Here is a 16092-nt window from a genome sequence, read left to right as displayed (position 1 = left end):
TTTACGTTTCAGGTGGCCCCGCAGAGCCGGGTGAATGCGGTGGTTTTGTCTTTGCTTTAAATATAGCGGGGAATGGGCCTTACCTAGGGTCCCTGGGATGCGGGGTCATTTGGCGGGGATTTTACATTCTGTTCGTCCCCGCAGGTCGGGGATTTTAGCCGGGGTTGGCTGGACCGAAAGTCAAAGTCCCGGCTATTTCCCGGACCTGAGGGGGGGGGGGGGTGGCGTGGTTACAATTGACTGGTGCATTAGTATTTGAGCCAATAAAATTTAATGGGCGGCGGAAAATAAAGGGTCGGGAGGAGATGAAAATACATCAATAAATTTATATAGTCGCCAAACTACGGTGTAATATGTTGGTAATGGTTTATGGTTAATGGTTTATTCAGAAATACATGTAGACATACTGTGTATACATTTGAGAAAATTATATATATATATATATATATATATATATATATATATATATATATATATATATATATATATATATATATTAGTTGTCAAGTGATCAATGCCATATCTTATTTGGTAATGTGTATGATAAAACTTCATAGAAGATGACATAACTCGGTTTGTTTTTGTACATATCCAATGCTTCTTGAGTGTATCGTTGATATCGATCGTCATGAGCAGTGAACGTTGAACAAGGAAGTAAATTAACTCTGGCCTAGTTTATATACTTGAGCACTTCACTTCTATAGACGGATATCTTTAGTTAATAAGTTATTGATAACGGATAAATCTACTTCAATAGTTTAAATTTGATTGTTTATTGTTTGTAACATTACTGTGATTTTTAAATTGAATTCGATCACCATTGTGACCGTAAATGTAGGCAGCTGTTACGATATTCACAGGTATGTTTAAACATATTTTATATACGCGTACAACATTCAGATGATTTTAAACAAATGTATATATGCTACAATCTTTCAAGTACGTGTATGTAAAATAACTGCTACAGTTTAAAATGGTACACTTGTTTATGTAAATACTAATGATAATACACAATGATAAAGCCGTTTTATTAACCACCTACTTTCGATTTCAGTTAACGAGTATTCATGTTACTTTCGATTTCCTATACTGCAAAGAGGGATGGGCAGTAGTGGTAGTAAACCAGAGGTTAGTGAACAACTATTATCAAAGATAACGAAGTGAACTGTTTTTGTAAATTACTTGACTTTAACTTCTTAGTTCATGTTCTGATTTTGTAGTCATTAGACTGTATTATAAGACTGTGTTTGAAAGAACAGGATTTGTGTTTGTTTTCATCTAATTATTACATAATTATATACCATATCGTCAACGTAAAGATAACAAACGTTAAATTTAGTAATCAAATAATTAATTCATTAAAGTGAATGACAATTTGGAGTCTATGTTAATGTTTTTGAACTGTTGATATTTGTTTTTTTTTGTGTTTTTTTGTAAATTCAAACAAAAGAAAACTAAGGAAAAGAAAAAAGGGATAACTCCTTCAAATTCAAATCAAGAGGACGACAACGAGTCTGAAGGACCTGAAATGGCGCAGCAAAATGACAATGCAGTTATGCCTGCTCCTGAATCACTTGAGGATAACATGCAAAAAGTTAGTGACGCTAATGATGCAGGTATAGATAGTCTTGCTGATAAAAAGAGTTGTGAGGACATACCTAAAAATACAAACAATGCTAAAGATGATAATCACACCTCTCGGTCGGGAAGAAACTCGTCTGCAAATGATGATGATGCTCATAAGACAGATACTGTGACACATGCCCCACCAGAAGTACCAACGCACGCCACTACCAAAGAAATTCCATCCGTACCCGAAGGAAATTCGAAAATTGACGCAAACAATGGTGATGATGGGGGAACAAAACAAGTTACTAATGGCAGTATTGATAATAAAAATACACCCGTAACCGAAGAACAAACAGTAGAGGAAAAAAACAGTAATGAAGATGTGAAAACAAAAGAAGATAGTAATGAGAATCACCAGAAAAAGCGCCCATCCGACCTTAAAGAACAAACGGAAAACAACTCGGACAATGATAAAGTTGATAAATCAAAACAAGAAAAAAATGGCAATGCTCAGAATGAGAGTCAACCCGCACTCAAAGAACAAACGGAACATAAAGTTGATGAATCAAATCAAGATAATAATGACAATTTTCAAAATGGAAGCCCAACGGGAGCAAATGAGAAAAAGGATACCAACTCTAACAAGAAGGGTAAAGATGATAAGGTGGGAGGGAAGACGAAAACCACTTCAAAGTCAAAGAAGAAAACGAAGGATACGTCTTCAGGTTTCAACAAAAACCAGACTGTCAATATAGCACAGGTAAAATGCATGACATGCGGTGGTGATTTGTATTGTTTAAAGCTGCACTCTCACAGATTGAACGTTTCGACAACTTTTTTTTTGTCTTGGAACGAAATCCATGGAGACCAGTTATATAAGACTGCTGACAAAAAATTAAATCGCAGATGTTTATATTTAAGTTCAAAATATGATGCTTTATTCATTTTACGTAAACCGTTAGTTACGGTTTAAGCCATAAAGCATTATTTTTTGAACGGAAATATGAGAATTGCAATCTAATCTTTTATCATTGGTTTGCAGATATTTACTAAAAAATTTGCTCTTTCTAAGACAACAAATAAAAAAGTTGTAAAAATGATAAATCTGTGAGAGTGCAGCTTTAAATCTAACACATGTGACAGTAAAACAATATGTTTGTTGTATTTCTGTATAGCCTGTAATTTTTGTATGAAGCATCTAAGTATGTATTAAGATATCATGTTTCCGATGGTTTATGATGATTGATAAGAAGACAAATTGATATTTCATTTTTTCAAACAGTGAAAATATCAATTTGATAGTTTTCACTATTTTGAAATCTTAGCTATTAGCTCGTTTTTGCTTTCCAAAACAAACATGGCCGCAAACAAAGTTCGAACGCAACATCAATGACGTCATTTTCGAAAGTGCGAAACTTGCACTAACAAAATGTTATTTAATTTCTTTAAAACGTATAGTAAATAGAAAACTGTTTGTTTCGGTGTTAAAAAGCAATTTCTCACACCTCAGATAAGTAGATCCATTAATTTAACCATGCTAGAAATTCTTATCTTGCCCACGGGTGAAGATAAATTGCCCGTATGGAACTACTTTTTATTGGTCATCACATTGTAATTACCTCCTTTGTTAAAGACTTTCTTCTGTAGCATCATGGAAACCTTGTCTTGTGGCAATATTTAGAACGCTAATTAATTATTTCACGCTTCAAATGTCACCATAAAACAGTTTTCATGCACCTTTCAAGAAAAAATGTTTCACTCTCCTTAGAACTATTTAAAGACCGATTTGACAATTAACACAATCTGAATCACTGCGCGCATATCCATGACAACCACGAATTATCGCATATCCATACGCGATTACGTTTACTAAGCACAAAAGAGTTCCAGCAAAAAATACATTTTTACTTAATTTTGTTTAACTGAGGTGGGAGAAGAAGCATCTTCCATAGCAGCTCGTGTAAGATAGGTTCATCCCGACCCTCGCGCGGGGTGTTTTGCGGAAACGAGATTTACGCTCGGGTCGGAATGAACCTATCTTACACTCTCGGCCATGGAAGATACTTATAATATTCAGCCTCGTGAACAACAAAAAGTGCATATTTTGTTTGTGGCTACCCCACTCGTGAATATAACTTTTGGGGCTTACACGATGAAATATAGGTAGATCTTACACTGAAACAAACATGTAGAATCTATAAATCTTAATGATATCACCTTAAACCTTATAAGTATCTTCCATGGCCGAGAGAGTAAGATAGATTCATTCCGACCCGAGCGTAGGTATTTTTGCGGAAACGAGGTTTACCGAGTTTCGCAAAACACCCTGCGCGAGGGTCGGGATGAACCTATCTTACACTCTCGGCCATGGAAGATGCTTTTTCTCCCACCTCAGTTAAAAAAAAATAAGTAAAAATGCATTTTTTTTCTGGAACTCTTTTGTGCTTTGTGAAAATAATTGCGTATGGGTATGCGATAATTCGTGGTTGTCATGGATATGCGCGCAGTGATTCAGATTATGTTAATAGTCAAATTGATATGTAAATAGTTCTAAGGAGAGTGAAGCATTATTTCTTGAAAATTATTTCTTCTTATCTTTTTTTCTATTTCTAATTCAAATCATAAGCATGGATGTGTGCTTGATTTATTATATTATCCAATATTGTATTTACATTTGTTTTGGTTTGAAGTAAATGTGGATGACCCCACAGGGCACCTTTTTCGTAGACGATGTCAAATGTATGCATTAGTTTACTGTTCAAAACTCCATTCGTGTGCACATTGTCCTAATATACTGTGTAGTGGGTGGTTTTGAGTTTATTTATACTCGCATTCGGCCAATTCAGCTAATGCTCTGATTAGAGTGTTAGTCGTAATAGGGCTTTGAGCATAGTGCACAGACAGACTGTCACCCTTGTTAGAGCTACCCTGGTTCTTAAACGCGCACCAGTGTTCAGCTTTGTCACACATGACAAACCATTTAACGAACCTCCCGAAAAATTTTGGGTTTTAGTGGCGCGGCAGGGAATCGAACTTGCGACCCAGTGGCTTGATGGTCCAGGGTGTAACCACAAGACAACAGACTCGCCACACTGTACTGTGTTGGTGGCGTGTAAGCTTATTTATGCTCAGTCTCCGGCATTGCCCATTCGGCGAGTGTTCCGATAAGAATGTTAGCCATATTGGTGTTTTAGAGCAAACAGTTTCAAAAAGTCCCTGATCATTTCACGTATATCGATTCAGACGAATTGACCAACAACCACCGATTGACGATCTACATGAAATAAAAAGAGGCTACCTCGGCCGCTCCATTTTCTGTACATCGCCAATATTGAACTCTATCATATCCATAAACACTATATTGATTGAATGATTACCCTCATCTTAATGATACTTTATCTTTTACAGCCGCCCAGGGAGGAACCAAAGCTGAACGTTGAATTCTACAGCAACAATATAGCCTCCAAGCCATATCCAGGTAAGAAAGTATGAACGTCTTATAACATGTATATAAACAAACATACCTCGTTGGCACGAGCTCCAAGGTACCGGCGAAAATATCGAGCCTCGAAAATTTCGAGCCAAGCGGAAATGTTTTCCTTCAATATTAAGGAGACGGTCCTTTAAATGTAGTTCAAACCAACGAGGATTTCGAGCCAAGCGATTTCGAGCCAACGGGGTTCGACTGTAGGTTGTAAACGTGTCAGTCCATCTAGTATTCCTCAAGCTCCGACTTTCAATATGTATATATTCGTTCAAAGGGTCGTTTAAAGTGGCAGACTTATTGTTATTGACATTTTGTGTAATATGTGTTCACTGTTGATTTATAGCACTAAAGTAACGTATAAGAAACATTAGTACATATACTGATTTATTTTTAATATTATAATTATTATATTGAAAAGGCATGAGTAAAACATAAAAACACAAACCACACAATCAGAAACTAGTTGGAACATCATAGTGTACAATATTGCTGTCATTTGCAAATGGCCTCCATTTCTGCCACATTTCCAAATGTTAAATAACATCATATCTCTTAATACATTTCTGATAACGATAGTAGCGCTACCACCGTTACAAGCAATCTGTTCATTTAACACAAAATATGCATACATCAGTTTGCGTCAGAATAATTGTATATCATCATATTATGGCTCGAGTTAGGAATTTGAATGAATGGAGTTCAAACCCCATGTAAATATATTATGTAGACCCTTCCTTATACATGATTGCCTCAGTACATTAAAGGGTAGAGGTTAGTCATTGATTCAAACATGCGATCTATTTCCGTTACCAGTATGGCTCAAGACCACAGTTATCTGCCCTTGTTGACCCTGATGTTAATACAGAAAAAAGAGTCCTTGTGTTTAAGTATGAAAAATTTATTAAAGTTGGATGAAAGAGAAGAATCTGCTTCTCTTTTAGCATAGAACAAAACATAATTTGACACTGTATTGCAAAAAATGATAGTTTTCAGTGTAAACATTGGAAAAATCATTGCCTGTGGAACTCTGTAAATTGGTTGTTTGTAGCCTTATCTCGTCTTGACCTCATTGTCATGTATTACTTCTCGTCAACGATATGTTTCCCAGATTAAATTTGGTCTCTTAGATTGTTCTACAAAGCCAGTTATTTGTTTTCAATAGGGATTGTTTTAAAGTGAAAAGCCAGTTAGTGTCTATATGAAACATAAAGTAAAAACAACTGTGGTCTCACGCTTGTAGGGGCATGATTATTTTTAACAATAACTATCAATTCTAGGAAGCACGATAGAAGACATGTTGGAATGGAAAGGGGACTATAAGCGTCTGGAGAGTGGACATTCATACATACAGTGGTAGGTGCAACAAATATGTTATTATCTTTCTCCCTTTGCGCGTGATTGTTAAGGTACTAGAGAGGTTGCAGAAGATTACTTGTAAGGGTATGTGTACGTGTTGACTCGTTTTGTGCACTACGTCATCCAGATATGTGCACATTATATAATATTAGTGTTACGTGTACGCTAGCACGAAGAAAGGGATTTATATGCAATATCAGGAAGAACAAGTTAAAGAGAAATTTGGCAAACAACTGTTCAACTCAAATGCACATTTGATCTCTACGTGTAATGCACCAGTCAAATGTAACCACGCCCCCTCCCAGGACAGGGGGTATACCGGGGATAGCCGGGAAAATGGGCCGTGTTTTTACCTTCCAGGTGGCCCCGCAGTGCCGGGTGAATGCAGTGGTTTTGTCTTAGCGCCAAAAATAGCGGGAAATGGGTTTTACCTAGGGTCCCTGGCGTGCGGGGGCATTAGGTAGGGATTTTACCAGCAGTTCGTACCCGAAAGGCGGGGATTTTACCCGGGCTTGGCTGGACCGAACAAAGTCCCCGCTAGTCCCCAGTCCTGGGGGTGGGCGTGGTTACAATTGACTGGTGCATAAGTACTCGTGCAATTTTATATACACGTTGCGTTTTAGAACCTCCCTGCTTCTTGCAACTCCCCCTTAACCAGAGTAATACATTCATAATCCTCATATTTGATAATAAAATTAAGGTTATATACAATTCGTCCCACTTGATATTACAGTCAAGGTTATTTGGAATAAGTTCTAAGTGATAATACAATCACGGTTATTTGCGATACGTTCCATGTGGTAATACAATCAAGGTTATGTGCAACACGTTCCATGTGTTATAACAATCAAGGTTATTTACTTCAAGTTCCATGTGTTATAACAATCAAGGTTATTTGCAACACATTCTATGTGATATTACAATCAAGGTTATTTGCAACACATTCTATGTGATATTACAATCAAGGTTATTTGCAAAACAATCTATGTGATAATACAATCAAGATTATTTGCAATACTTTCTATGTGATAATACAATTAAGGTTATTTGCAATACTTTAGATGTGATTATACAATCAAGGTTATCTGCAAAACAATCTATGTGATGATACAATCAAGATTGTTTGCAATTAAATCTATGTGATAATACAATCAAGGTTATTTGCAATACAATCTATGTGATAATACAATCAAGGTTATTTGCGATACAATCTATGTGATAATACAATCAAGGTTATTTGCGATACAATCTATGTGATAATACAATCAAGGTTATTTGCAATACAATCTATGTGATAATACAATCAAGGTTATTTGCGATACAATCTATGTGATAATACAATCAAGGTTATTTGCGATACAATCTATGTGATAATACAATCAAGGTTATTTGCGATACAATCTATGTGATAATACAATCAATGATATTGCAATACTTTCGATGTGATATTACAATCAAGGTTATTTGTAATACGTTCTATGTTCAGGTTATTCCCCATACCAGAAGGTCCAGGTCTCAATTATCACGCACAAGCTTTATCCGAGGAGGAGGCAAAGGTATAGTTACGTTTGATATTCTTCACCCCGCTATGTACTAGCGGCGTTTACGAATGAACAAATCTACTTAAACAATAGTTTGTTGTATTGATGTTCTTTTTTCTAAGTAAATTGTGATCCGTTTGTTGTGCCGTGTTATCGAATACTTTAAGGGTCTCGTGTCTATGCAGTATTTTGCAGGTCCCATACGGTTAAATGCCTCTTATGCACCAGCCAATCGTACCCCCCCCCCCATTTCCGGGGGTATACCGGGGATAGCCGGGGAAATGGGCCGTGTTTTTACCTTTCATGTGGCCCCGCAGTGCCGGGTGTATGCGTTGGTTTTGTCTTCGCGCAAAATATAGCGGGGAATGGACCTTACCTAGGGTCCCTGGGGTGCGGGAGCATTTGGCGGGGATTTTACCATCAGTTCGTCCCTGCAGGGCGGGGATTTTACCCGGGCTTGGCTGGACCGAAAGTCAAAGTCCCAGCTATTCCCCGAAACTGGGAGGGCCGCGGTTACAATTGACTGGTGCATTACTGATAAACTTTTAGACCGATCGCATCTCACTCTGTCCCTTTTTCTATGTTCAGTCATGAGTATACACTGCGAGACTTAAAACCGCAATGGTTATATATCGATTTGTTCTATAAACGTATAAACGAGAACAAATGATCAGTCCAGTAAGTTTCTTGTGAATTAAGCGTAATAAAATAAGTCGAAATACATAGGCTCAATATCGATTAGTTCGATTTCCTTGTTGGCGAATTGCATGTAAAGGACCGATTTTGTTTTACTTTTTGTACGCATTTTCGCTTGGCTCGATATCGATTAACTCAATTTTTCGTTCGCGAACTGCATGCATAAATGACTGATTGTGTTTTACTCTTTGTAAGCATTCCCGCTTGGCTCGATATTCGTGAGGCTCTAAGTATTTTTGCCGGTCCCTGGGATATCGAGCCAACGGGGTTGGACTGTACATGGAATTGGTTTTAAAGTTTTTCAGCATTAAATTTTGTCAGATCAAAACGTACGATACTTTTACACAATAAATCGTGCATTATATTACTTCTTGTATCTGGTTTAAAAACATTTTTTGTATTTTTGTCTCCGCAATACCTCTTATATTGGAACGGTGACAAGTACAGTGGGCGTAACCGTTCTATAACGAACGTGCGATATAATACAAAGCTATTCATTTACTCTGCACGCTTGTTATTGAAAGTTGTTCTTGGTGACATGCTACGAAGCAGTGACGTCACCTAAAGCTCAGAACTATTACAATTACACCATCCAATTAACCTAATCCTAACATCACATCTAATCTTTATTGCAGATAATCCGCAACGATGACACGATGCGGGACAGAGTATTGCAAGCATACAAGATGATGCTGGACTTTTACGGTATGGAACTTGAGGACGTCAATTCCGGTAAAGTGCGAAGGTGCGAGACCAATTGGAAAGAACGTTTCGAACACCTTAACAGGTAATGTTTTTCATGTACAGTCAAACTAGCTATGGCAAAGTCGTTGGTACCTCAGGAAATACTTCGAGATAACGAAAATAACGATAAAGCCGAAATACAAAACCAAATAACTAAACAAAACTATTAAAAAATAGTTCGACATAACAATTACATCGAGATAACAAAATATTTCGACAAAATGAGTTTCGACTGTATTATTCAGTAAGTGTTCAGGCTCTCCCTCCGCCAATGGGAATCCCGGACAGATGCATATTTATTCATGAAGAAGAACTCTAAAAACCAAAACTCTGAGCAGATTAAAAGATGTGTTCATACACTTCATGTATTTTGAGGTTCCAAGGTTGCTTGGCCGGTATTTCTAAAACATCTTCTTAACTTAAGTCATAAAACTTTCCATTGCGTAATTAAAAGAAACCTAAAAGTATGCAGTTTTAACCAAATCAATGAAAATAAAGTATTATTTATATTACTGAGTTAACACGTGATATGATAAGTGATATACTTAACTTAAGAAAATTACTTAAGTTGGAGAATTAGTTCACCTGTTTTATTTATACCGACTTTGATGTATACGTTGCAAAGCAACTTTAACGTTCGTATTCCAGGTCTTATCACAACTACATGCGGATTACTCGGATCATTAAGTCTCTCGGGGAGCTGGGATTTGAACATTTGCAGCGCGGACTTGTTCGTTTTATTATCACCGAAGCAGTGGTCACAAAGGAGTTAAATAGGATGAATGGTGACTCTGTCAATTTCTGGATACAAGCGATAAAAGATGAACATGATCAGAGTGATATGTACATGTATTGGCAAGAGACGTGTGAAAATCCGGAAAGTTTTAATAAGCATGGTGAAAGGAAGAATACTAACGAAAAAGCGGATGAGGACAATGGCGATAACTGTGGTGATCAGAGTGGTGATAAATCTGATGTGGAGGAGAGAAAGGATGGTGGCAAGAATGATGTCTTTGATATGAAGTCCGATGAAAACACCAAAGAAATAGAAACAGGAGAAGAGAAGAAAACCTGTGGTGAAATCGATAATGGAACTAATGATGATAATAAGGAGCTAAACGTGAATGAAGGTGGTAACGATGCAGCAGTAGATGAGAACGGGAAAAAAGACGATAGAACAATGCGTGACGATCGAAATTGTAATAAATCTGATATGGAAGGGGAAATGAGTGGTAGCAAGAATATTGTCTCTAGTGAGAAGGTTGATGCAAAAGCGGGAAAAACTAATCAAGCGGAGGGGAAGACAATCTGCAGTGATAAGGATGATGAAACTAATAATGATGGTAAGAAGCTACAAGTGAATAAAGGTGGTAAAGATGGTGCAGTGGATGATACCGCGATGAGAGACGATAGTGATATCAGTGGTGATCGGAATGGTGATAAATCTGATATGGAGGAGGGAATGAACGATGAAAAGAATAAGGTATCTGAAGAAGAGAGTGTTGCAAATGCCGCCGAAAAAGATCAAGCGGAGGGGAAGACAATCTGCAGTGATAAGGATGATAAAACTAATAATGATGGTAAGAAGCTACAAGTGAATAAAGGTGGTAAAGATGGTGCAGTGGATGAGAACGCGAAGAGAGACGATAGTGATATCAGTGGTGATCGGAATGGTGATAAATCTGATATGGAGGAGGGAATGAACGATGGAAAGAATAAGGTATCTGAAGAAGAGAGTGTTGCAAATGCCGCCGAAAAAGATCAAGCAGAGGGAACGAAAAGTTGCAGTGATGTTGATGGTGGATCTAATAATGATAGTAATGAGCTTAATGTGAATGAAGTTGGTAAAGATGGGGCTGAAGATGAGCACAAAGCAGTAAATAAAAGTGATACACGTGATGGATCAATTGTCAAAAGTGGGAAAGAAATTCCGGACACGCCAAGTGAGGCAACTGGTGACCTTAACGGTGAAGGGGATGAGGAAGACAGAACGAAGCCATACATGGTGACAGCATTATGAACATGTCAATAGATTTATATTGATATCAACCTAGTCTATTGTATAGGGGGATATTGGTGTACAGACTGTATGAACTGCAATGGGATTATGTTATCATTTTGTAATATTTCGGTGTAGGATTACATATCATACCATCGCTTTCACGAAATAACATTAAGTAATATTAATACTATTTGGCAGAAGAATATTTGTCGGTCAGTTTAGGGAGAGATTTTGAAAGTAAAATTATCAGTTTTATGCAAATCTGATTTCTGGCACTCCCGAAATTCTTGATATGCGATATTTATTATTTTGTGCGTTCGTTGGCAATAATAACCATCAGTAACAGTTGTTATATCTATGAGTCTGAAAGTTAATGTGATTACAGAAATGTTATGAGAGCACTAACTATATGAACACAAATATCAGTGGTTTTGTATTTTTAAACTTATACAAATTAAAAAGGCATTTCGTAAATACACGTTACTGTTGTTTGTTTATCAGTTTACAACATAAATATCGTCTCCTCTTCGTATGTCCAAAATATAATAATTTACGAAAATATTATCTTAAACCATAGATTTGCCATCGGCCCTAAAAACAAAATATCATAACACAGCGGGAAAAACTGTTCAAAATGTTAGTATTTTTTCATTCCATGCATTTTTTATTGCGATCGAGAACTTAATAATGTTAAGAATACTTTGATACTGAATAGTCTACTTCTCGATTGACTGTGTATTTGCTCTTCACGATGATTTGCATATGATTTGTTTCATAGTTTATGTTGTGTCCCATGGCTATGAATGTCGTAACATTTAATGTTGTTTCAATGGTATGTTCGTTTGGTATTTGTGCTTACGATTTTTATACAGTTTTTTGTGGTGATAAAAATTTAATTTGCTTGCATTTTGTGTGTATGTCTTAGCCTTTTTGCTTATTGAATTTTCTATAGGTTATATGTTCAGCTCGTCTGGTGCAGATCAAATAGCCTTTCAGCTTATTGAATTTTCTATAGGTTATATGTTCAGCTCGTCTGGTGCAGATCAAATAGCCTTTCAGCTTATTGAATTTTCTATAGGTTATATGTTCAGCTCGTCTGGTGCAGATCAAATAGCCTTTTTGCTTATTGAATTTTCTATAGGTTATATGTTCAGCTCGTCTGGTGCAGATCAAATGAGTTTAATTGTACATGCCACTTAATACATTTTTACTTAATTCTGTTTAACGGAGGTGGGAGAAAAAGCATCTACCATAGCCGTTCGTGTAAGATAGGTTCATCCCGACCCTCGCTTAGGGTGTTTTGCGGAACACCCTATGCGAGGGTCGGAATAAACCTATCTTTCACTCTCGGCCATGGAAGATACTTATAGTCTCTAATGCATAGTTGTTAGGGCTTTTGCCTCGTGCCTCTAAACAGGTTTCTATTTTTTGGAATTCGTTATTACTGGTATCTGTCCTTGTAGTTTTAATTATATTAGTGATGACATGACAATGCTCGCTATATTAGTGTAAACAAAATGCCTTTTCTGTTGTTTTTTCCGTTTTAATCATGATAAGCATTTGCACTGAGCTGTTGTTGACAGAAAAAACATAATAATTATTTCGATACGTTTTCTTTTATTATAAACGAATTTCCTAACCCTTAAGCTGCTGATGGCGATTTTAAAGGCTTTGCAAACAGCTTGGAACCAGACCAGACGCCGAGTCGGCGCCTGGTCAGGTTCCAAGCTGTTTGCCACTCAGTCAATATATCCCCAAAGTTTTAAGTAAATTGAAAGAAATTTAGAATAAACCAGACGACATTTTTGAGCAGAAGACAATTTACCCAGCATGCAAAGGGCTAAGATATTTCCTTTTATCCGTTCTTATGTATTATTTGGCCTTTCTGCCAAAGCCTGTTTGATACGTCTTAATATTCATGCCTTGGCAGAGGTTGCATTTGCTATAAGCATGTTAGTATGTTGTTATGCAAACAAAGAGTAATTTTGATTATCCCAGTATAACATTTTTATACCCAATGCCAAAACAGATAAAAAAGTCAAGCAATATTTTGGCTCTTTTCTAACTGGGGAATTCATGGCCACGTAGCCATTAATTGAATACCCCATTTTTAAAGGCTAATATCCATAATTGTAGACCGATCATTTTCGCTTCTTTTTATCATTATTTAATCACAGTTGCTAGATAATCTTTGATTTATTGGTAAGTATATGATACAGTACTGGGCCGATTTTTCAAAACTTGTTGAAGTTAGAAACGTTCTAAACGTCATCGTTGTTAAACTGCAAATCGTTACTGCGCTGTAAATCTAAGGGACATACATAATGATCTGAAATTTGTCCTACAAGATTTGCCGTTCTTGCTTAATTATAGCAATATCAGCTCATCATAAAAAACGTCATGTTTAAAATTTAACAACGATGTCGTTAATGACGTTTTGGGCATATTAATAAAAGTGGTATTCACACGTGTTGTAATATATTTTTAAATTTTTGTCTTTAAATCTGAATATTTTGGGCATATCAATAAATAGTGGTATTCAGTTAATCAATTTTTAATTGCTGTTGTAACATGATCTTTGTGTGAATAATAAACTTTAATCAATTTTATAGTATTGTTTGTTCCGTATGTTAGTACACATTTCAGTGTCTTTTTCACTTTCAAGGGAAAGGTGGCGGGGTCCTTTGATAGGGGAAAATGATAGGGAAAAAACTAACATTATTCACATTATGTTCAACTTATTTTGAAACCTTGTATTCAACACACCTATCGACATTTTCATAAATAACAGTATATTCCTTTTTTCTAAAGGGAACTTTTTTGCCCTGGTAGTGGGGAAATACATGCTTTTAAAGGAATTTCGGACCCAAAAAGGGCAAAAAAATCACTGCATGTGTATGCCCGATAACTCATAAACTTGGTATGATATGAATTATATATATTCTATTAGTGCATTTTATTTTTCCGACAAAAACAACTACAAATGTTAAAAATAGTTCTAGTAAAGGAATGTTTTTGGGCTCTGTTTTTAGTCGGATTGACTGAGAATGTGGTATCAGATGTCCGTTCTTTTTTTTCTAAATGAAACTTCCGAAACCATATTTATTATGTTTTCTTTTTATAAGTATTTTAATGTTCCAGACTTCTACTACGCATTGTCTTTTGGGATTAAAGGACTGTAATGTAAATGTTTGTTATCTTTTCCTTCTTAGTTTTTTGGAAACTTGTTCTTATTTTTATCTGCGTATGTGCCGCGTGAGCCGCGTGACAACCCCTTTTCATTTTTAAGAATAAAGTTCGGGATGTCTGCGCACTGTTGTTTCTTATGCGAGTTAATCAAAGTCCGCCCGTGCCGCCCATTGGCTGTAATCTGGCTTGACCCTTATGGCGCACTTTTTTTTGTCGGGCCTAATCTTATATTGCCTTCTAGCGCATGTTATCATTAATCAGATCTCATATCAATGCATATTTATCAGAGAATTTATCACCGGCGAAGCCCTTTTTCTTTAAACACATCCCTAAATTGAAATAAGCCAATAAATAATACGTATGAGCTTTGGCAACCTGCTTTGACTGGGGATGTTTTGCAGGGGATTTACAAACCAAGCATTTCTTAAATTATTAATTTGAGACAAAAAGACTCGCAATGAAAACAGGACCGCCCCGATAGTTTAGTAGTAGAGCGTGTTAGCTGCAGGTGTTGAAGGTCGCGGGTTCAAACTTCGTCCGCATAAAAAAGAAAGACGTTCATCCGTTACTTAGCGCTCGGCAATAAAAGGAAATACCATTCGGATCTCCTCGGCCATTTTCCATCGAAAACAACCTCGGATGTATATGGCACTGCCATAAATTTTCAATTTAGCAGTTAAACTTAACGACTTTAGTCTTGGGTTTCTCAATAATTTATGCAATAATACACTCCTCTGTCAATCAATTTCAACTTAGATAAACAACATGCACGTTAATCGTCACAATTAATTAATGCTGTAATTTAAATTTAAAGTACTTCTACTGATGTATCCGAGTTTTTTTTCGATGGAAAATGACCGAGGTGTTCCAAATGAGATATTACTTGATAAATGGTGTAATCAGTACTGGTTGAACCAAAATGATTACTGCTTTACATCGAGCAAGTTAAAGGACCAAGAGCAAAGTGCAAAGAGCTACGGCACAGGGTCTCTTGTTTCTCACTTTGTTTCTATGAGCCCACCAATGTCTGGACTTGACTCTGAAATACTGTCACTTCTTTCTAATGACACTTTTGGCAATAAATTATAATCTAAGTCGTGATGGTGCGGGTTGGCCTTGAAAATAAACAAATAATCTGAAAACAGATACACTGTAGAAAATCTATATGACAAAAAGCATACGACATTAAGTGTTTCGATCGGCAGTAAAATGGTTGGTCGGGTTAAAGAAAAGAAGAGAAAGTCTCATTGTGTTTGCTGATTCTTAATCAATGCAATAGCTTTAAGTTAAGTGACTTGAAATTAAATTCCACTTGAAATTTAGTTTCACTTTTATTAACAACACAATTGATTCAATAATAATTGATTTGACTGACCTGACACACTTTGCCTAAGGCAACGGAAATGCCTGCATCTATTATACGAGTTTACTTTGACTTTTATTAAAAAATGTCAAAATATGAAAACCTGTCAAAATATTGACAGCTGATGTCCGTAATGAATTGAAGT

The 16092-nt window shown here is 36.4% G+C and overlaps 1 protein-coding gene across 1 annotated transcript; it reads left to right on the top strand.

Moving 5' to 3' along the window:
- Positions 1 to 669: 669 nt before the first annotated feature.
- On the top strand, positions 670 to 14004 carry LOC128221015 (uncharacterized protein DDB_G0290685-like). Its single transcript, XM_052929410.1, has 8 exons — positions 670 to 860; positions 1055 to 1128; positions 1451 to 2329; positions 4978 to 5047; positions 6334 to 6409; positions 7899 to 7968; positions 9285 to 9436; positions 10042 to 14004. The coding sequence occupies exons 2-8, from the start codon at positions 1102 to 1104 to the stop codon at positions 11411 to 11413; spliced, it is 2646 nt and encodes an 881-aa protein (XP_052785370.1). The 5' UTR covers positions 670 to 860; positions 1055 to 1101; the 3' UTR covers positions 11414 to 14004.
- Positions 14005 to 16092: the final 2088 nt, after the last annotated feature.

This window comes from Mya arenaria, chromosome 16 (assembly GCF_026914265.1).
Source record: "Mya arenaria isolate MELC-2E11 chromosome 16, ASM2691426v1".
In the NCBI taxonomy this organism is placed as follows: domain Eukaryota; kingdom Metazoa; phylum Mollusca; class Bivalvia; order Myida; family Myidae; genus Mya; species Mya arenaria.
This window is presented reverse-complemented; position numbering and strand designations above follow the sequence as displayed.